Source organism: Podarcis pityusensis (genome assembly GCF_964106645.2).
Source record: "Podarcis pityusensis genome assembly, chromosome: 13".
NCBI lineage: Eukaryota > Metazoa > Chordata > Lepidosauria > Squamata > Lacertidae > Podarcis > Podarcis pityusensis.
In genome coordinates this window covers 54648864-54671501 of record NC_138038.1, presented here as the reverse complement: position 1 = coordinate 54671501, position 22638 = coordinate 54648864, and the positions used below count along the sequence as shown (strand labels likewise).

The window sequence follows — 22638 nt, the reverse complement described above, 5'->3', positions numbered from 1 at the left end:
TCAATCTGGCCCTCAGAAAGTTCTTCCAGAGGCACCCCTTTCTCGCTTCTGCCCCAGGCTCTTTTTGGCGTTGGTGCTTTCACACAACCCCTTTTCCCAGGCCTTGCGCTCTGCCTCTGGTCCCACCCAAGGGACTTCTCCTCATCCCCTCCCCTCCCAACAGGTGGGCAAAGGTGAGGCCTCTTACCTGCTTCCTCCCGGCGGGTCCAGCGCAGCTTCCTCTTTGCGGGAGGCGCAGGCTGGAGCTTGCAGAGTGGGGCAGGCCCACATCCAGACCTACCAGGGAGCCCCACGGGAAGCTGGCAGAACCGGTTGGGGAGCCAGGATCCCCCACGCCCTGGACTGGCGTGCCAAGAAAGCGCCAGGATGCAGCAAAAGCAAGGGCTTCATATGCACACGGCAGCAGCAGATGGAGAACTGGGGGCCCTGCAGTGTCGCCCACACCAGCGAGATTCTCCAAGCAGATGTTACAAAGAACTTTCTGAAGGTAGGAGAGAGGGCCGGGCGCCCTCAGAAAAAGGGGGGCTCTCCTTCCTTGGAGGTTTCTCAGCAGAGAACCCCTGTTGGGGATTCCCGTGCTGCAATTCCTGTGTTATTATTTTGGGGTTGGGCTGGATGACCCTCGGGGTCCCTTTCCAAGTCTAGGACTCTCTGATGGGAGCTGCATCTGCCGCACTCACAGCTGCCTGCTTTGGGCGAGGCCTTCCCTGCCAAGCCCAGCTGGCCGTCACAATCCCCCGGGCCTTTCAAGAGGAAGGGGGTTCCTTTTACTGTGTCCTAGATTTGGGGGGGGGGGGAATCCCACAAGGGAACAGGGCGAACACCACTCTCACAGACAGGTAGAAGAGTCGGGTTTATTGGAACTTAAAAGAGGATCTATTTACAGTTCTGCGACACAGATGAAAGGACAGAGGGGGCTTTTCTACAACACGAAACGTGGGACCCCCCCAATGTTCACAAACACACACACACCCCAATTTGGCCCTGCTGCTCGCAGGAAGAAAAAACATCACAGAGTCTCGATTCCTTCTCCTCTGCCCCCCAAGTTGCTCCAAAAGTGGGGAGGGAATAGACTTAACGTCAGGCAGAGGCTGTTGAGATGCCACCGTCGCCCCCCTTCCTTGGCACGCGGTGGGCAAGGGGAGGTGCTGTGTTGTGTGCGGCCCCCCAGCCGTCTTGCGATCCAGGGACGTGCCCGGCCTCCCTCACAGGGAGGGCGTCTGCGGGGACTCTGGCACCAGGCCCTGCGCCCCGTTGGCCTTGGCCAGGAAGGCGGTGGCGGCGGAGGTGCTGGCACTGCTCCCGGGGGGCGGGGGGCTTTCGCCCTGCTCCTGCTTGATGCCCCCCGCCAGGGCCAAGCCGCCGGCCCCCGAGGAGGAAGGCGAGAGCTGGGCGGCCCCCGCTCCTTTGCCCTCGGCGGCGGCGGGCAGCGAGACCACGATGTACTTCTGGACGCTGCCGGAGACGGGGGGGCTGGGAGCGGCCTGCCCGCCGGAGACCAGCTTGACCAGGGGCTGGGTGCTGGGCACGGTGGTGGTGACGGGGGAGGTGGAGGTGCAGGCGGGCCCCCCGCTGAGCGTGATCACCTGCTGCGAGGTGGGCGTCCCGGAGGCCGAGGAGGACATGACGATGAACTTGGTGGGCGGCGGGGAGGGCTGGGTGGGGGTGGCCGGCCGGGCAGAGACCAGCGTCTGCATGGGGAGGGCAAGGGAGCCGGGCATCTTGATGATGCTGGGGGCCCGCGAGGCGCTGCCGGAGCCCCCCTGGGGGGCCTGGGACAGGGTCAGCGTGGGGCGAGGCTGCGGAGAGAAAGAGACAGAGAGGATCACGGGGGGGTTAGATTTTCCCTCCCAGGTTCATTTTAATCTTGTTTTTTAAACTGTATTTCAATCAATTGTTTTAAAGCTGGTGTTTGGCTGGGGAGGAATAATAATAATAATAATAATAATAATAATAATAATAATAATACAGTGGTACCTTGGGTGACATACGCTTCAGGTTACATACACTTCAGGTTACACATTCTGCTAACCCAGAAATAGTGCTTCAGGTTAAGAACTTTGCTTCAGGATGAGAACAGAAATCGTGTAGCGGCAGCAGGAGGCCCCATTAGCTAAAGTGGTGCTTAAGGTTAAGATCAGTTTCAGGTTAAGAACGGACCTCCAGAACGAATTAAGTACTTAACCCGAGGTACCACTGTAATATTATTTTTTTATTTATACCCTGCCCATCTGGCTGGGTTTCCCCAGCCACTCTGGGTAGCTTCCAACAAAATGTTAAAATACAATAGCCCTTCAGATATGAAAAGCTTCCCTCAACAGGGCTGCCTTCAGATGTCTCCTAAAAGTCTGGTAGGTGTTTTTTCCCATCTGGTGGGAGGGAGTTCCACAGGGCAGGCACCACTACCGAGTGTGAGTTCTTTCAGCGGCGGGGCAAATGCACTCTACACATGCACAGATGGCACCCAGTCTTCTTAATGCATCCTAGGCGTGCACACCACAGACCCCAGGCCCTTGTTCCAGGCCCTTATAATAATAATAATAATAATAATAATAATAATAATAATAATAATTTATTATTTATACCCGCCCATCTGGCTGGGTCCCCCCAGCCACTCTGGGCGGCTTCCAACAAAACACTAAAATACAATAACCTATTAAACATTAAAAGCTTCCCTAAACAGGGCTGCCTCTTTAAATAAAATTTAAATATTTAAAATTTATTTGAATAAAATTAATAAAATTTATTATTATTATTATTAAGGGAGAGGGGACCCGCAGCCCTGGGTGGGGCCGCCCAGGGCGAGACCCGGAGCCCGTGGGTGCTTGGGGGTGGGGGTTCTGCCCCCCCTTGGGGGTGGGGGTTCTGCCCCCCCTTACCTGGGTGATGGTGAGGGTCGTGCGGTTCACCTGTTGCGCCTGCATGGCTGCCTGGGCACGTGCCTTGACCACGTGGGTGCACAGGAGGGTGCCCAGCGCCCCGTACTCCGCCCGGTAGGCCTCCTGGTTGTCGGGCTGGGGGCGCAGCTTCGCCAGGACCGGAGCACAGTGTTTCTGCGGTGGGGGGAGGACATAGGAGAAACTTAAAAAGAGCCGTGGGGGGAGAGGACCACCCAAGCCCAGCATCCCGCCCTCGCCCGGGAATTGAGAAAGACTGCCCCTGGATGTGGAAGTTCCATCAGAAGAGCAGAAGAGCCCCGAAGCTGGTCGGGCAAAAAGGGGACCCGCCTATTCCACCGTCCTGCCCTCACAGACGCCAACTAGGTGCCCTTGGCAAGCCCGCAAGCAGGATTCAAGCGCAAGGAAGTTGCACAGGAGGAGAGTGATGCACTGCCCAGACCGTGCGCTCAGAAATATTTTTCTGAATTTCCCACCCACGTTCTTCTCCTTGCTGCATGCAGTAACGCGTGAATCTGACCTTTGAAGTTTGTAAGTAAAGCATTTAAACTTCCTAACGGTGTGGTCTGTTCGTTGCCAGAGGGGCAGAGAAGGGCAGTGGACTAAATGGGATGTTTAAAGGATCTAACTGCCTATATAGGGGACAGCTAAATTGGCAGAGCATGAGACTCTTAATCTCAGGGTTGTGGGTTCAAAAGATTCTCGCGTTGCAGGGGGTTGGACTAGATGACCCTTGGTGTCCCTTCCAACCAATTCTACTGTATTCCTCATGCTTCATCACTGTGCTGCATAATTCTGTGACCTTAATACTTTTCTGGGAGCTCCCCTCTTGCTGGAGAGATTTGTCCAGCCCCAAACCTTGGATCTAGGGCTCCAGCCGATCAATTACCCCACATGGGGGACCTATATTTTCCTCCCCACAGCTTCTCCATGTGCTTGGGACCAGCTCTTTCTCTGTACGCATGCAAGCCATTCGGAAGCAGCCACCCCCACTCCCCCCGCCGGCTGCCCCCTTACCAAGAGGAGGCTCTGGACGTGGTCGGCCCCGATCTTGTCAATGTTGCTGACGACCGGCCCCTCGAGGACGGAGCGGACCCTCTCCCCCTCCACCTGCAGCCGGGGCAGGATGAGGGTCTTGATCACCTGGGGAGGCAGGAGGAGAGAGAGTGAGGCCCAGCGCCTGCCCCCGGGATGCCCCTGCCATACCCACAGCTGGGTCCGAGGCTACTCACGTCGTGCCCCAGCTCAGCCAGCCCTGCGATGGAGCCGTAGCGTGTGGTCCAGGGGGTCTTCTCGTCCACCCAGCTCTAGTGGGGGAAGGAGAGAGAGAGAGAGGAGTCAGGGGTAGGGGAGGGGACTCCCTAAGTGCATATTTTGATCTGATTTCTTCCCGCAGGGCCTGTAAGACAGAGTTGTCCTGCCTGGCCTTTGGCTTGAAATCAATTTGATCCCCTTCCCCTCTATCCTTTTTCCTTTCCTGTGATGGAACTCCTACTTGGGGACTTCCCTGGCTTTTTTCTGGCCCATGTAGGACCAGTCTGGAAGGGATGCGGGTGGCGCTGTGGGTTAAACCACAGAGCCTAGGGCTTGCCGATCAGAAGGTCGGCGGTTTGGATCCCCGCAATGACGGGGTGAGCTCCCGTTGCTCGGTCCCTGCTCCTGCCAACCTAGCAGTTTGAAAGCTCATCAAAGTGCAAGTAGATAAATAGGTACCGCTCAGGCGGGAAGGTAAATGGCATTTCCGTGCGCTGCTCTGGTTCGCCAGAAGCGGCTTAGTCCTGCTGGCCACATGACCTGGAAGCTGTACGCCGGCTCCCTCGGCCAATAAAGCGAGATGAGCGCCGCAACCCCAGAGTCAGCCGCAACTGGACCTAATGGTCAGGGGTCGCTTTACCTTTAGGACCAGTCTGCACAGTTAGCCTTGGTAAAGACTTGAGGTTTTCATCCTCCAAAAAGTTTTTGAGTTCCTGCTGAAATGAGGCTGCATTTTAATGTTGTGTTTTAATCTTGTTTTTAAGTTGTATTTTAATCAATTGTTTTTATATCTGGTGTTAGCCGCCCTGAGCCCGGTCTTGGCTGGGGAGGGCGGGTTATAAATAAAAATTATTATTATTTATTATATGAACAGGAGGAGAGCCTGGCTGGTGGATCGGGCCAAACAGGGCTCATTTGGCATCACAGCGGCCAAAAAGTTGCCTATTATAGGAAAGCTGCAAGCACGATCCGAACCCAAGAGTTCTCTCCCCTCCTGCGTTTTCCAGCAAGTGGGATTCAGAAGCATCGCTGTTATTATTATTATTATTATTATTATTATTTATGACATACCCCGCCCATCTGGCCGGGCCTCCCTAGCCACTCTGGGCAGCTCCCAACAGAATATTAAAAACACCATAAAACATAAAAGACTTCCCTAAACAGGGCTGCCTTCAGATGTCTTCTAAAAGTCAGATAGTTCTTTATCTCCTTGACATCTGATGGGAGGGCGCCACCACCAAGAAGGCCCTCTGCCTGGTTCCCTGTAACTTGGCTTCTCGCAGTGAGGGAACCGCCAGAAGGCTCTTGGAGCTGGACCTCAGCGTCCAGGCAGAATGATGGAGGTGGAGATGCTCCTTCAGGTATACTGGGCCTTTGAGGCCGTTTAGGGCTTTCAAGCTCAGCACCAACACTTTGAATTGTGCCCAGAAATGTCCTGGGAGCCCTCGAAACCCTGCCCTCCGCCATGAATTCCCCCAACCCTCTTTTAAAGCCACCCTAGATGGTGCCCATCGCTGCCTGCGGTGGCAGGGAGTTCCGCAGTCCAACTCAACCTCCCCACGCTCAGCTCCATCGGAGGCCTGCGTGTTCCGGCGTTAAAATGCACCTTGGTGAAGGTCTTGGTGATGCGCGACTGAATGTTGTTTGTGGTGGTGCTGAAGTTCTTGCAGATCTGGGCGATGAGCCGGGCGGCAAAGTCCCGCAGCGCCCAGTGGTTGTCCACGTCCGGCCGAAGACACAGCTGGCGGCTGACGATGCAGGTCATGACGGCCGGGATCAGTTCGTGGAGCTGCCAGGGGGTGGGGAAGAAAAGATGCCCATGGCGTTAAGGTCAGTGCCGGCTCCCGATTCACTTTGGGGCACCCCAGGAAACACCCCCCCCCCAGGGCTGGACAAGGACACAGCTGGTGGCTGACGATGCAGGTCATGACGGCCGGGATCAGTTCGTGTGTGGGTTAGGGTAATTTTCGCCTTGATCGGATCCTCAACTAATCTTACGTAACACACCTGCTTCTGTACTTTGTCGAGAACAGGCGTCCGGCCTGCCTAGTTGCTCTGCTGGGATTTCTAGCTGAGAAAAGGAACGCTCTGCTGAGCCATTTGTGACAGTTCTTGTTTAAAAAACACCAAGGCAAATACAGTGGTACCTTGGTTTAAGAATGGACTTCCGGAACGGATTAAGTTCGTAAACCAAGGTACCACTGTATACCAAAGCGTTTGGATGAGGCACGCTCGATATAGTCTTCTACACTTATTTAATAAGTTCAGGCTTTTTCTCCCCCGCCCTCCGGTTCAGCGGCACCATGTGGCCCATGGTCCATGTCTGTGGTTTATCCTGCTTACTTTGATGCCCTAAGAACAGGCTTATTTTGCTTAATGGTCCCTCCATGCCAGAAAGAGAGAGAGAGAGAGAGAGAGAGAGAGAGAGAGAGAAGAGAGAGAGGCTCACGTATTTCTCCAGGTAGAGGGTGGGGTTGTCCATCAAGGCCTTCACCATCCGCATCAGGTAGATCAGCAGAGCCAGGTTATTCTGTACCACGTTTACCCGCACCTGGAGAGAGGGAGGGAATGGGACGTCAGGTGAGAGGCTCCAGATCAGATTGGGAAAGGCAGCCGGTGGCTACAGAGATATACGCTCTCTAGGCATCTTTTACCGTATGTGGTGGACATGTGCATTGGTAAAGGCTTTCTGGGAAATGGTATACGGTGTATAATGAACTAAAGAAAATGCTTAAAAATACATTTGTCAAAAAGCCAGAAGCCTTTTTACTAGGTATAACAGAGTCTCCAAAAGAAGATAAAAGACTTTTTATGTATGCAATGGTGGCAGCGAGAATGCTTCTAGCCCAGAGATGGAAGGAAGGACTGGATAAGATATAAGGACTTATTGGAAAATAAAACTCCAAGGTGGCTGCCACCGATGGAAGCGAAAGCTCAGAAAAAACTCAATATGGAGGCCAAATGGCCGAAATATTGGGAAATTTTGGAACAAGATGGAGATAGACTGAAATTGCAGAGTTTTGAAAAACTAAAAAACAAAGTGCGAGACTGGCTTCATTATTATCAGATAATGGAGGCATACAATTTGGACAAGAAAATCGGCTTCCAGGTGGAAAAATCAAAATTAGAAACAGAATTGTTAGAACCCAAAACTAAGATTTTGTCAAAGATGTATAACTTGCTGTTGAAATGGAATACTCAGGATGAAACGGTGAAATCTGCTATGATTAAATGGGCACAAGATGTTGGACATAATATAATGATGGCTGACTGGGAACAGTTATGGACCACAAGTATGAAGTTTACGGCATGCAATGCCTTAAGAGAGAATATTATGAAAATGATATACAGGTGGTACATGACCCCAGTCAAGCTTGCAAAAATCTACCATTTGCCCAATAATAAATGTTGGAAATGTAAGGAAACTGAAGGTACATTCTTTCACCTATGGTGGACATGCCCAAGGATTAAGGCTTTCTGGGAGATGATTTATAATGAATTAAAAAAGGTATTTAAATATACCTTCTTGAAGAAACCAGAGGCCTTTCTCCTGGGCATAGTCGGCCAATCGGTGTTAAAGAAGGACAGAACTTTTTTTATGTATGCTACAACAGCAGCAAGAATACTTATTGCAAAGTATTGGAAGACACAAGACTCTGGAAGAATGGCAGATGAAAATGATGGACTATATGGAATTGGCAGAAATGACTGGCAGAATCCGAGACCAGGGAGAAGAGTCGGTGGAAGAAGATTAGAAAAAATTTAAAGACTATTTACAGAAATATTGCAAAATTAACGAATGTTAGAATGATGTTGGATTGAAGTTAAGTGGTTTCTAGCCGTAATGGTATAAAAGAATATGAAAAAATTGGATTCTTAACAGGTAAATTAAAGCTATAATATATTAAGATTAAAGATCAGGATAAAATAAGGAGGAAAAGGAATTGCTGAACTAATAAATTGAACTGGAATACAAAAAGGGGAGGTATGAGGAGGTCCGGGAAACAAGTAAATGAAAGATAAGTGACGAAAAGATGGAATTGTTTTTAACTATTTTTTATTTTGTATTATTTCCTTTTTCTTTTTCATTTTGTAATATTGTGAAAACTTTAATAAATATTTATTAAAAAAAAAAAAACAGAGATGGAAGGAAGGAGAAGTACCAATAAAAGAAGAATGGCAGACGAAACTGATGGAATAGGCAGAGATGGCGAGACTGATGGGGAAGATCTGAAACCAGGAAGCTCAAGTGTTTTCTAAAGACTGGAGTAAATTTGTAATTTGTTTAAAAGACCACTGTAAACAGTTAAAATCTTTGGCAGGGATGTAAGGACACTTGTAATGTGGAACTATTTATGGTACCTATGGTTATATAATGGATGGGTAACAGTACAAGATGCAGCAATTTAAACATGGAACTCATGAAGGGAGGGAGGGAAGGAGGTCTGGAGGTTCGAAAGAACCTTGTATTTTAATGTTTGAAATCGTTTTGTTTCATATGCATAAAAACGCAATTTTAAAAAATATTTTTTTAAAAAATGTGCCCTCGAATGCAGGGCTTTTTTGGCGCCTGACCCGGAGGCCGCAGAAGGCGTGGGCTGCTGCAGCACAATTGCTGACAGGAGCAAGGAGGCTTTGCCTGCAGAGAGTGCCTTTGCTGCTGAGGGGCCTGATCCGACACAGGGCCAGCTTCAAGGTGCTGTTGCTACTATCAGGATAAAAGGTAAAGGTAAAGGGACCCCTGACCATTAGGTCCAGTCATGGCTGACTCTGGGGTTGCGGCGCTCATCTCGCTTTACTGGCCGAGGGAGCCGGCGTACAGCTTCCGGGTCATGTGGCCAGCATGACTAAGCCGCTTCTGGCGAACCAGAGCAGCGCACAGAAACGCAGTTTACCTTCCCGCCAGAGCGGTACCTACTTATCTACTTGCACTTTGACGTGCTTTCAAACTGCTAGATTGGCAGGAGCAGGGACTGAGCAACGGGAGCTCACCCCGTCATTGCAGGGATTCGAACCGCCAACCTTCTGATCGGCAAGCCCTAGGCTGTGTGGTTTAACCCACAGCGCCACCCGCATCCCCTAAGCACTCCCTCCTGCCAGAGCGGTACCTATTTATCTACTTGCACTTTGACGTGCTTTCGAACTGCTAGGTTGGCAGGAGCAGGGACTGAGCAACGGGAGCTCACCCCGTCATTGCAGGGATGCAAACCGCTGACCTTCTGATCGGCAAGTCCTAGGCTGTGTGGTTTAACCCACCTCCCTCACTATCAGGATACAAAGCCCTTAAAAAGCTCGAGACCCATTTACCTGCATGATCGCCTAACTCCACAAGTGCCCAACTCAACAGCAGGAGGGGCGCCGCCACAGGTGCCGTGCGACACCCATTCCACATTTGCAAGAACTCGATCGTTTAGTGTGGCGGCGCCTGGACTCTGGAACTCCCTGCCTCTTGAGATCAAGCAAAGGCACCCTCGCTGTACTCTTTTCGGCGCCTACTGAGAACATGCTTCGCTTAGGCAAGCCTGTCCGGATGCTTAGGAAGCGGGTGCGAGTTTTCATCTGGTTTTGAAAGACTTTTCTAAAATCCTCCCCGCCCTTTGCACACAAACCCCTTACCCCTTCGGAGATGAACGTGCTGAAGCGTGGCAGCATCTGGTAGAGGCCGGGGTCCGTGGCGATGCTCTGAAGAGCCTCCTAAAGAAAAAAAGGCATAACGTCAGGAATCAGGGAGGGCGTCGCAGCTGGATCAGGCCACTGGCATCCTGTTCTCACAGTGGCCGACCCAACGCCCCCAAGGAGGATGCGAGGGCAGCGGCCACCTCCCACTCTTGTTCTCTGCCATTCTGAGGTAGACTGGCTTTGTCCATGGAGGCTCCACGTGGGAATCGTAGGAAACCTGGCCAGCATCCTGGTCTCATAACCAGACACCCCAAAGGGAACTCCACAAGCAGGATCCGAGCAACAGAGCAATAGTCTCCTATCCTGTGGTTTCCAGCCACCGGCCTCGAAAAGTGTTGGACTCCACGTCCCATGATGCATCAGCGCTGGGCATACTGGCTCCTGGGCGTTGTAGTTCAAGTCACCAGCAGGAGGGCTCCAGGGTGGGATTAAAGTGGTACCTTGTTTTGGGTCCGGGATCCGTTCAGGAAAACTGGACGCTCGACAAAGCGCTATTTTGCGTGAGCGGCAAACCCGGAAGTAACCCATCCTGGTACTTCCAGGTTTGCCACGGACGTTCCACGAAATGGATGCTAAGTGGGGCGGACTCACAAAGAGGTACTACTGTATAAACTGGCCACACAAGCCCCTCACTGTCCCTTGTCCAAGGCACTGCGGTGATGGAGGGAGAGCTAAGAAGATTCAGGACAAATAAAAGCACTTCTTGAAAGACCTGCATTGGCTCCCAGTACATTTCCGAGCACAATTCAAAGTGTTGGTGCTGACCTTGAAAGCCCTAAACGGCCTCAAAGGCCCAGTCTATCTGAAGGAGCGTCTCCACCCCCATCGTTCTGCCCGGACACGGAGGTCCAGCTCCGAGGGCCTTCTGGTGGTTCCCTCCCTGCGAGAAGCCAAGTTACAGGGAACCAGGCAGAGGGCCTTCTCAGTGGTGGCGCCTGCCCTGTGGAACGCCCTCCCATCAGATGTCAAAGAGAAAAACAACCACCAGACTTTTAGAAGACATCTGAAGGCAGCCCTGTTTAGGGAAGCTTTTAATGTTTGATATATTACCGTATTTTAATATTGTGTTGGAAGCCACCCAGAGTGGCTGGGGAAACCCAGCCAGATGGGTAGGGTATAAATAAATTTATTATTATTACAGTATTAATTATTATTATTAATTATTATTATTGTTGTTGTTGTTTTTATTATTGTTGCAGCGCAGGGTTAAGCTGCGGAACTCCCTGCCACAGCAGGCTGGGACGGCCACCAACCTGGCTTTAAAAGAGGATTAGGCAAATTAATGAAGGAGTGAGGGCTCTGCCACAACAGCAGACGCGATGAATCCCAGTTGCTGGCAACAACAGGAGAGGAGAGGATGCACGTGCTCAGATCCTGCTGCCTGTGTCCCATAACGGGCACCTGGCTGGCCACTGCAAGAAGAGGGTTCTGGGCCAGATGGGCAACCGCTGGCCTGATCCTGCTGCCAGGCTCTTCCTGTACCCTAAGCCAGCTGATTCAGAGCCAGCTTTCCTCTGGGCAGGAGCAGGTCCCCAACTCCTGCGACTGCTGCCATGTGCAGGGGGCTGGACTAGCAGATCTCGGGGGTCCTTTCCATGGTTTCTCACCGCCCGCTTTGCCTCGCAGGAGCCCACGCAGGCCTCCGTGATCTCCTTGTAGTACAGCTGCTGCTCAACAGAGAGCTCATGGATGCTCCGGGGCTTCAGCTTCAGGGGGGTGCCCTCCAAAAGGGGGCCTTTCTTCTCTTTGCCTGGCAGGGAGGGAAGGAAGGCAGGGTCACGGAGGGGCAGCAAAGGGTTTGGCGGCTGGCAGAGGTCCAAATGACCAGCTGGAGATCTGTGGGCGCCAGGTTGGTTGACAACGGATGTCTCCATCTGGCTGACCCCTCCAGCTTCCTTACGCAGGTCAACAAAGTTTAGGCAACACGACCACCATATAGATACGTAATAGGCAATCTTTACAGAATTCCTTCAAACAATAACAAGTTCAAAATGAACTCTTAGACTCAAAGTCTCTGAAAGTCTTTAAAATCCTGAGGATCCATGTGGATCTGTGCTTTGTAACCACGTTTTTGTGCCATTGCGGCCCCACGCAACAGTGGATGCGTGATTTTTTTGCTGGAGGCTGTAGCCATGGACATGCTATGTGATCTGATGGTGAATTTGGGGTGACCCAGTGCAAAAATCCTGAGGATCCATGGGCTTTTACCTCCCCCTCCCAGGCAGCCTCCGCTAGTGTCCCTTATTTCTCTCCCGATAGCATAGATCAGCTGTTTCCTTTCAACACTCCTTTCCCTCTTGTTTGCCTTAGTGTCTTTTCCTTAGCTGGAGCAGTTTTTTGCTCCCCCTTTTCTTCTAATTTCTCTCCTCGTTGCATTAATCTTCCTGTATTCTCTCCTTGCAAGTTTGCTGTCTTTACCTCCCCACTCCCAGGCAGCCTCCTTTATCTCTAGCATCGGCAAACAATCAACGGCTTTGTTTCAACACCCCCTTCCCTCTTTCAAAAAAAGAGAGCATGATCTGCTTTTCACCCCTGGGCAATTCGGCTCCAGGGACCACGCATTCGCTCCATAAGACGCACAGACATTTCCCCTTACTTTTAGGAAGAAAAAAGTGTGTCTTATGGAGTGAAAAATACGGTGCCTTGCCCAGTCCACATTTTAGCAGCTTCTCTGCTAGAATATCACAGGGGGCTGTGACAAGAGCCTTCCTGAAATCAAGATACACTACATCCACAGCGTTCCCCTGATCCACCAAGCTGGTAACTCCATCAAAAAAATAAATGGGCAAACATTTATCAAACTACAGAGCTCTGCTTCCCTGCCTGACCTTTGCCATCGGGGGCCGTGGTGGTCTGCCCTTTGCCCCTGAGGGCGCCGTCCTCCTCCTGTCCTGGTTTCGTTGCCTTGAGAGGCTCAGTGGCCTCTGTTTTCTGCTGCTCCTTCGGGGCTGGAGAGGAAGGGAAAAAGATGGATGGCGGTCAGGGTCTGCTGCTTCTCTGTGCAAATGAAGTTTCGTTTATTGACTTCCTAACGTGCACCGAACAGAGAGAATGCTCCTATCAACCAACAAAAATACAGGATTGCAGCGGCGAGATTTGTTACATGCACAAAGATGGAAAGATCCTAGAATCTGGCTGAAATGGCAGAGCAAGCATGCTTAATTAGAGAAAAATCATGGAAATCAGGACTGGAAACTTCTCATGGACTTTTCGCGTGAAAACGAACTTACAATATTGGGATTTGAAGACTGAAAAAATACTGGTTTACAAAAGATTGGGTTTTAATGGGTGAATAGTATATTTAGCTGCAGGACAGAGAACCATAAATCCTTTTATCTTTCTTTAATCCCTTCTCTCCTGTTCTTTTGCTTTCTCTCTCTCTTTCAGTCTCTTGTTTCCCTTTGCTTCTTTCTGCCTTTGTTCTTCCCTTATATTAAGTAGCTGTTTTAATTTCAGTATATTATCAAAATATCCTTTGTAACGGGTATGAACTTTTGTCCTTTTTTAAAGTATCAATAAATAAAAAGGAACAAACAAACAAAATTAAAGGATAAACAAAACTGTAAAAATGGGTACATGTATTGAGCCCAGTTGCAAAGATCTGCAAAATAGTGAGAGTCCAAGTTAAAGACTATTATTTTTATCAGAGTATAAAGTCTCTTTCCAGGTCTGCCGGGTTTGGGACGAGCCTTGTCTTCAAAAAGGACCGTTCTGTCGTATATGTCATAAACATGGGCAACCCTCGTTAATTAACGGTCGTAAAAGAGCACTAATCCAGCCCTGCAGAAAGTAACATGGAAAGGGAAACTATCCATAACGAATTGAAAAAAATGTTTAATAGTACTTTCCCAAAAAACCCAGAGTCCTTTCTGCTGGGGATAATTCAGACTGAAATTCCCAGGTGTCAAAAAAGACTATTTACGCATGCCACTACTGCGGCCCGTGTTTTGTTAGCCTAAAAATGGAAAACGAGCAAGGACCCAGCCAAAGAAGAATGGCAACTCAAGTTGACAGAATATGCGCAACTCGCAGAATTAACATATGGAATAAGAGAAGAAGAACATCATATTGGAACAAGATTGGAAAATGTTTATTGAATATATGGGAAATAATTGTGTACAGCTGAAAATGCCGACAGCATCAAGATAAATTCAACTGTGTAAATAAGTTTTGATGGATGTAATAATGGAATACCGGATGGTATAGTTTTTGTAAAATACGCAGAGATTTATGATATGTAAAATGACCCATGGAAAGAGAAGAACGGAAGTCATTGGCAAAGGGCCTTCTCAGTGGTGGCTCCCGCCCTGTGGAACGCCCTCCCATCAGACGTCAAGGGAATAAACAACTACCTGACATTCAGAAGACATCTGAAGGCAGCCCTGTTTGGGGAAGTTTTTAAATGTTTGACATTTTAGTCTGTTTTTAATGTTCTGTTGGAAGCTACCCAGAGTGGCTGGGGAAACCCAGCAAGCTGGGCGGGTTAGAAATAATGAATTATTATTAAATTATTATCATTATTGATATCTTAAGGATGTAAAAATGAGCATTTTAAATTGAAAAACAGAAAATGCAATTAAAATTACATACATAGAAAGAAAAGGAAGTAACACTGAAAGTGCCCCACCAGATTTGCGGCATCAACTGAAGCGGGCGACTCACCTGGGGGTGGGTTTTCAGGGATGGCGGGCTGGACCCCCTCAATGCTCAGCCAGTGGGCTACGAGAGAGGGGAAAAGAAACATCAGAGCGAAAGAGAGAGGCAAACCTCCAAACGCTTCTGCTAAGCTGCCGACCCACAAGCTTGAGGATCCTAGCACGGATCTCAAGCGTCGCTTCTCCTAGACGCTTGGAAAACACCTCTTCAAAGATAGCTGCATTGCAGAGGGTTGGACTGGATGACCCTTGGGGTACTTTCGAAGTCTACAATTCTAAGGTCCCTCACACCAGGGCCAGAAGGGACTGCCAAGGGTCAAGAATAATAATAATAAAAAAAATTATTTCTACCCTGCCCTTCCTGGTTCAAAAACTGGGCTCAGGGCAGCTAGCAACAAATTTAAAACAATTATAAAAGCAGCATAAAATACAGTATAAAAACATGAATAACAACAAGGATTATGATAACAAGGATGGCAATATCCTTGTGAACTCTCTTCCTGGCCCTTAAGATCTATCTAAAGATGAACTACATCAAAGTAAGCTACTATCTTCATGTACGGAGGATGTCCGGTGAAGCCAGTGGCCTGTGTACGTGACTTGCCAAGCAAGAGAAATAGGACAGGGATACAGAGGCGTGGATTAATCAGAAATTATATCCAAATGGCTCAAACCCAGTCAAGGCAATGCTTTCATTGCTGGCACAAATGGCTTGCTCCATATTTTTTATAATTCCTCCTAGCAATCCCACCTGATCGCTACAGTGGAGGGCAGTGACTAGCCATTCATAATAATAATAATAATACGTTTTATTTATACCCCGCCCTCCCCAGTCAAGGCCGGGCTCATGGCAGCTAACAACCAATAATAAAAACAAGATTAAAATACAACATTAAAACGTTGTGGCTGGTTGCCCTCCATCGCCCTCTCCTCCTGCATGAACGTTGCTTTGCCAACAGCCGGCACCCACCTTCCCCGGAGCCCACCCTCGATTTGAGCGCCACACAGCCCCTGGGCTCCCACCCCCACCTCACCTTTGAGGCAGACGTCGAGGGGCACGCGAGGCAAGGGGGTGTTGATGATGTCGCTCAGGTCGACCTCTTTCTCCTCGTAGAAGTGCAGCTCGCGCCCCCCGCCGCTGGCGTAGCGGAAGGGGATGAACTCCTGGGCGTGGAAGCCGTACAGCGGCTGTGGCAGCAACAGAGAAAGGAAGCGGGTCAAGGGGTCACCCCGGATAAGGCCCTGCTGCCTCCCTCACTGAATCCAACTCAAAACAACCGGCTGCCACCCAGCCCCGACTCAGCTGGTAGAGCAGGAGACTCAATCTCAGGGTCGAGGGTTCAAGCACCACGTTGGGCAAAATATTCCTGCATTGCAGGGGGTTGGACTAGATGACCCTCAGGTTCCCTCCCAACTTTGCAATTCTATGAATCCAGGATCACTCATTTATTTTTAGTTCTTTCCTATGACACGGACCAGGAGAAAAAGCAAATAATGATGGGAAAGTACTGTTAAGTTCAGCACAAGGAGCTTTCGAGAATGAAACGGATGCAATTGTACCTGGGGCATGAAAACACAACTGACACAATGAAAGAGGCAGGAAAATAAAGAAAAGGCTCATCTATTTACAGATGCTGCCAAATGTAAGGAATTTGGCACCCATGTGGCTGCGATGCCATACAGGTGAAACTCGAAAGATTAGAATATCGTAGAAAATTACTTTTTGAGGCTTCCCCTCCTTATGGAGGGTCTCAGTGATGGCTTTCTGCACAACTGTCAGGTCAGCAGCCTTCCCGTGATTGTGCTTCCTACTGGACCAGACTGAGAGACCATTTAAAGGCTCAGGAACCCATTGCAGGTGTTATGGATTGAATAGCTACTGCACCTTTTCACAATATTCTAATTTTCTGAGATTGTTAATTTGGGGTTTTCAACAGCTGTACGCCATGATCATCACAATTGTAACAAATCAAAGCTTGACGTATCTTGCTTTGCATGTCATGAGTCTCTCTCATAAATTAGTTTCACCTTTTAAGTTGAATTACCGAAATAAATGAACTTTCCCACGATATTCTACTTTTTCGAGTTTCACCTGTATGTTTAATAAAAAATAAACCCCAAATAGAGATGAGATCACCCCTTAGCCACTAGGCCAATTTCTCTGAGGCAGCAATGAACACAGAATCACAGAAGTGTTGGAAGGGACCCCATGAGTCATCTAGTCCAACCCCCTGCAAGGCAGGAACATGCAGCTCAAGAAGATGGCACAAACACCCCCAGCCCTGCCGAAATTGCCTGCCCCACCCAAAAACTCACCTCCACATTCTTCAGTTTGAGGGCCAAGTCAATGTCTCCCGTGGTGAGCGTCCGGCGTTTGCCCATGCGCATGAACTTCAAGGCATCCTGAGCGGGTGGAAGTCGCAGAAGGAAAAAGAGAGACGGGGCAAAGGGTTGGGTGCGCCTCAGAGGGGAGGCCAAAGCTCCTGCTCCCTCTTCCCCTACCTCCCCACCTCCCCAAACCCTGCAGGGCAACCGCCTGCCAATCAACCGATGTCACACTGACGCTTTCTGGGCCCTGCACAGTTGGAAGTCAAGCAGGGCGAGCGGAGATGAATCTCACAGCCCCACAAACCTTTGGGGTCCCCCGAATCTTTACGTGAACATGAGAAGAGCATATACTGCCTCCAAACTTGGCGTCAGAGCGTAGCCATCGTGGCTGGTAGCCCTTCAAGGCCCTCTTCTCTGTCATCTTTCAAAAGCAACACGATGGCCAGAAACAATCACAATGTGAAAAACTTTAGGGAATAATTCTAAACATCCAAACTAACAAGCTGAAGTCTCTGCAAGTCCTTAAATGAATCACGGTGCCAGACTTTACCCGGCAGAAAGCAAGCTGTGAACAGCTTTGTATAATCAGCAAATGTCCGATTCTGATGTCCAACTCTGAACTCTGCAACAGTGTTTCCGGATAACAACTACTGCTTCGTTGAATTCTTTTTTAAATTTTCAAAGATCTTTATTGCAACTTAACATATATACATAATAACCAAAATTCCCAATGATTCCCTCACATAAAATATAATATCTAAATAACAACAGATGCATAATTATGCACTTAATTATAAAACCCACCCATCCCCACCCTCTACTTCCCTCCACAGCAATTTGACTTCTTTATATTTCTTTCTACCTTTCCCCACCTTGCATTCTATAATAAGTTATTTTTGTTAAATTCTGATTTTTCCTTCTTTCTTTATTGGTTTTGTTATTGCTTACATTTTTTACTCTAAGCCTATTAACATGTCATTTTCAGAACAATATTTTGACATGCTTCGTTGAATTCTTCATCAGCCAATTAGTTCAACACTCGTAAGTAGAAAGATATGTAATTTCATCATTAACCAATCTTTTTTTTGAATAGATATAATATACATGAGAATGAAAAATACTCCGGAACAGGGCTCAAGCATGATGAAGAATTCAACAAAACAGGACTCGCAGGGACTTCATTTTCTTAGTTTTGATGTTTTGAATTATTCCATAAAGTTTTTCACATTGTAATTGTTTCTGGCCATCGTGTTGCTTCTGATATTGCTGATTCATATTTTGCAGCACAGGGATTTGTTTGTTTGTTTGTTTGCTCATCCTCTTTCAAAGCTAGCCTTGGTGAAGACCTGATGTTTTCATCCCCAAAAAGTTTTTGATTTGAGTTTCTATTGAAATGAGGCTGCATTTTAATGTTTTAATGTTGTATTTTAATCTTGTTTTTAAGTTGTATTTCAATCAATCGGTTGTTAGCCGCCCTGAGCCCAGTCTTGGCTGGGGAGGGCAGGGTATACATTATTATTGTTATTATAAAGCTATCTGAGTTGGTGGCCAGTCTTGCCTCCTGTGGAAGGGAGTTCCGCAGTTGAACTCCGTGCTCCGGGAAGAAGTACCGACCTGAGCAATCTCCTTGATGCGATAGCTGACTTCGTCCGCCAGCATCTGGCAGGTCTCCTCAGGGACCTGCCCAATGCCCATCGACTCGGCCATGACCTTCATGGACTCAGTGGGCAGCTGCATGTTGCTCAGCTTCATCTTCTTCTCTTCCGCCATCTTGGCTCAACGGCTGCCCCTGCGGGTGGAAAGACCACAAAGATCTGCTCACTCACTCCAGGCAGCCTTCTGCCTCAACCCTCTCAGCCCCCAACATTGGCCGACCCATAGCGAAGCCTTTTTGGTGGTGGCTCCCCGTTGGCGTAACGCCCTCCCTGGAGATGTGCTGCTGCGTCCCCTATTACTGCTTTGCCAACTGATTTTCATGGAGATTTCTGTGGACACGTAAGGAGCACATGCTAAGAAACAAAACCGACATAACAAAACCTAACTGTGAACTCAGTATTATTTGTTGGAGCACGGAAAAGAAACAGAGGCAGCTGAGGAAAGCCAAGGAGGTAAGATATGGAGATGGGAATCTGGGTAACAAATGGAAGTAGTTTTACGCATTGCAGGCCAGAGACCCCCAATGCTGAACTGCAATGTAGTCATACCTCGGGTTACAGACGCTTCAGGTTGCGTTTTTTTGGGTTGTGGACCGCCGAAACCCAGAAGTACCGGAATGGGTTACTTCCGGGTTTTGGCGGTCATGCATGGGCAGAAGTGATAAATCACGCTTTGTGCATGCACAGAAGCACTGAACTGCAACCTGCCCGTGTGCAGACGCGCTGCTGCGGGTTGCGAGCGTGCATCCCACACGGATCACGTTCGCACCCTGAGCATCCACTTGCCCACAATCTCTCCCTGACTAGGGAAGTTTTAAATGTTTGACGTTTTATCGTGTTTTTGAGATTCTGTTGGGAAACCTAGTGAGATGGGCAGGGTATGAATAATAAATTATTACAGTGGTACCTCTGGTTACATACTTAATTCGTTCTGGAGGTCCGTTCTTAACCTGAAACTGTTCTTAACCTGAAGCACCACTTTAGCTAATGGGGCCTCCTGCTGCCGCTGTGCTGCCAGAGCCCGATTTCTGTTCTCATCCTGAAGCAAAGTTCTTAACCTGAAGCACTATTTCTGGGTTAGCGGAGTCTGTAACCTGAAGCGTCTGTAACCTGAGGTACCACTGTATTATTATTAGGGACTTTTGGAAGGAAATCTAAAGATGGCTGAATGATGCTCTTCCAGGCAACCCAGAAACCAGTGCTTTTACGGTTTTTAAACTATTACAGTGGTACCTCTGGTTATGTACTTAATTCGTTCCGGAGGTCCGTTCTTAACCTGAAACTGTTCTTAACCTGAAGCACCACTTTAGCTAATGGGGCCTCCTGCTGCCGCTGTGCTGCCAGAGCCCGATTTCTGTTCTCATCCTGAAGCAAAGTTCTTAACCTGAAGCACTATTTCTGGGTTAGCGGAGTCTGTAACCTGAAGCGTCTGTAACCTGAGGTACCACTGTATTATTATTAGGGACTTTTGGAAGGAAATCTAAAGATGGCTGAATGATGCTCTTCCAGGCAACCCAGAAACCAGTGCTTTTACGGTTTTTAAACTATTACAGTGGTACCTCTGGTTATGTACTTAATTCGTTCCGGAGGTCCGTTCTTAACCTGAAACTGTTCTTAACCTGAAGCACCACTTTAGCTAATGGGGCCTCCCGCTGCTGCCGCTGGAGCACAATTTCTGTTCCCATCCTGAAGCAAAGTTCTTAACCTGAAGCACTATTTCTGGGTTAGCGGAGTCTGTCACCTGAAGCGTATGTAACCCGAGGTCCCACTGTGCTGTTGTTAATAGGGGGGTTTCCTGCCTGCCCCCCCGGGCTCCTTCAGGCGGCAGAACAGAAGCAGAATAGCCTCGGGAGAGGATGAGGAAATGGGCGCCCAGGGGGCAAATGCAGCTGAATGCCAGAAGCGGGAGCCGGACGGGCTCCGCCTTCGGCGCCGGGACCAGCGGGGGAAGCAGGGACGGGGCAGCGGCCGGACGCCCAGCCGGGGCGAGGCTGCCCGGGGGACCCCCCGGGGCCATCTAGTCCAGCCCCGCTCGCCATGCAAGAAGCAGCTCGCCCGCCCGCCCGCTGCCCCCGGAGGAGCGGCCCCCGGGGCACGTGCAGAGCGCAGCCGGCGGCGCGCCACTTACCGACGGCGGAGGCCTCCCTGGCTACGGCCGCCAATACGGTACCGCCGCCTCCCGCGGCGCCCCTACATCCGCATATACGGTAGCCCACTCCGGGTGGCGTCATCCGATGGCGCCCCTGCTCCGCGACGGGGAGACCCAAGCCCCGCCCACAGCCCCGACCGGAAATGCCCAAAGGGAGCCGCTGAAGGAGGAGGTGGGCGGAGCTTCCTTTTCGCCCCGGCGCCTGGTTGGTGGGGGTGGTTTTTTTTATCCACACGCGCATGCGCACTCCTCCTCCTCCTCCTCCTCTCAGGATTGGCGAAGAGTACAGAGGAGGAGGTGCTAGAGCGGCGCCTGCGTGTGCGCGCGTACTTCCGGTCCGGGGACGGTGCGTGCAGCGGACGTGACGTCACGCGGTGGGAAATAGCAAATTACAGGTGTATTTCCTTCTGTCACTGCTGCTTGCAATTGAATGGTTCCTTTTTTCCCTATTTTCGTTTTTTTTCTAGCGGTTCTCGTTTTGGGTTTTTTGGGAAAAGGTGGTTTTACAGGTATGAATAAATTATTTATTTCTTAAATTCTCCTGCCTCTCTCCAGGGTGGTTTACGGTATAAAAAAGTGGGGGGGGGGAATGCGTAAGGAGACAGACGCCGGCGGGTCAGCCAAGGCCTGGCGGAAGGGGAAGGAAGGCGCCCGGGGAGCCTCCCTGGGGAGAGCAGCATCCCACGGACGGGGAGCCACCGCAGAGAAGGCCCCGCTCTCGCGCTGCCAGGGAGGGAGGTGAGCGCCACAGCCGCCTTCTCCCCAGCCCGGATTCCCGGCATGTGGCTCTCAGGGCACCTTTCCTGCCCCCAAAAGTCAAGGGAGGAAAGGGCCATTGCAGTGGCACCTCTTACCAGCCCCAGCCTACCTTCTCTTCCTCTGTCTGATCCTCTTGGATGAGCCTGATGGGTTTTGGATTCAGGGGAGCTCGGTGGAGGCCGTGGGGAGGCTAGGGGGCCACACCTGCACGCGCCTGGTCCGTTGTCCCGGGCCAGGTGGGCGGGGGGTTCTCCTTTCTACTGGCATCATTTCACCCCTGATGTTGCCATGGATGGTGCTGTGTCCTCATTTCCCCGGGGGTTTGGGGGGCCACTAGCAACGCTAGTGTATTTTAATTAATTGATCTCTGTTTTTATGCATATTGTGTTGTTTTTATGATGTTAGCCGCTCTGAGCCCGGCCTCAGCTGGGGAGGGCAGGATACAAATAATAATAAAAAAATATTATTATTATTTCCCTGTCTGATCCTTTCCTGGCAAAGGGCAGCCTCAGAAATCTCTGCCAGGTTGGCAAGCAGAGCCAAAGTTGCCCCAGCCCCTGGTCAAGGATCCCTATGTCACAGGCAGTTGGGCTAGATCAGGGGTAGGCATCCTAAGGCCCTTGGGCCAGATGCAGCCCAATTGCCTTCTAAATCCGGCCCACAGACAGTCCAGGAATCAGAGTATTTTTACATGAGTAGAATGTGTCCTTTTATTTAAAATGCATCTCTGGGTTATTTGTGGGGATAGAAATTCGTTCATTTCCCCCCCAAAAATATAGTCCGGCCCCCCACAAGGTCTGAGGGACGGTGGAGCGGCCCACAGCTGAAAAAGGTTGCTGCCCCTGGGTTAGATGAACTTTGGGGGGACCCTTCCAACTCTTCCTTATCCTGTTTCTTAAAGGTCTTCAGGATCTGCTTTGCCAGGACCTGCCGGGCGTTTTGCCCTCAAGCCGTCCCTCCACCAGACAGAAAGAAAGGACCCCCCGGACCCTTTCCCCTCCGATCTCCCTCTCAATGGCTCTCTGCTCCCCGGCCTCCACCTCTTCGAAGCCACGGACAGCCCCCTTCCCCGCACGGCTGATCCCCGGCTCCCCCTACTCGGTGCTGGTCCTCCAGGAGGGCTTTTCGGAGGAGCTTTGCGACGGCAGCACCCGAGCGGACGGGACCGTCTCCCTGGTCTTGGGTCCCCAGCTCACCCTGGTGGACACAGGGGGTCCCTGGAGCCGTGAGCGGCTGCTGGCGGGGCTGGCCGAGCAGGGCGT

At 50.1% G+C, this 22638-nt stretch overlaps 1 protein-coding gene across 2 annotated transcripts; it reads right to left on the bottom strand.

The window, feature by feature from the left end:
• Nucleotides 1-840: 840 nt before the first annotated feature.
• Nucleotides 841-20741, bottom strand: TAF6 (TATA-box binding protein associated factor 6). Of its 2 annotated transcripts, XM_080979740.1 has the most exons (14): nucleotides 20597-20741; nucleotides 18428-18602; nucleotides 16802-16888; nucleotides 15520-15673; nucleotides 14493-14549; nucleotides 12659-12778; nucleotides 11438-11580; nucleotides 9768-9845; nucleotides 6601-6702; nucleotides 5758-5940; nucleotides 4130-4204; nucleotides 3915-4040; nucleotides 2880-3053; nucleotides 841-1799 (listed from the first exon to the last, which is right to left on the bottom strand). In XM_080979740.1, exons 2-14 carry the CDS (start codon nucleotides 18581-18583, stop codon nucleotides 1206-1208), a joined length of 2049 nt encoding a protein of 682 aa, XP_080835866.1. In that variant the 5' UTR covers nucleotides 18584-18602; nucleotides 20597-20741; the 3' UTR covers nucleotides 841-1205. The 2 variants fall into 2 exon arrangements, with proteins under 2 accessions (XP_080835866.1, XP_080835867.1); XM_080979741.1 differs by lacking the exon at nucleotides 20597-20741 and having other exon boundaries at nucleotides 18428-18643.
• Nucleotides 20742-22638: the final 1897 nt, after the last annotated feature.

Excerpts from the sequence above, each read along its gene's own strand:
- TAF6 (XM_080979740.1), bottom strand. The coding sequence starts at position 18,583 with ATGGCGGAAGAGAAGAAGATGAAGCTGAGCAACATGCAGCTGCCCACT. Across the intron at positions 4,041-4,129 it reads TGGCTGAGCTGGGGCACGAC|GTGATCAAGACCCTCATCCT; the intron begins GTGAGTAGCCTC and ends CTGCCTCCCCAG. Across the intron at positions 1,800-2,879 it reads CGACCCTCACCATCACCCAG|CCTCGCCCCACGCTGACCCT; the intron begins GTAAGGGGGGGC and ends TTCTCTCCGCAG.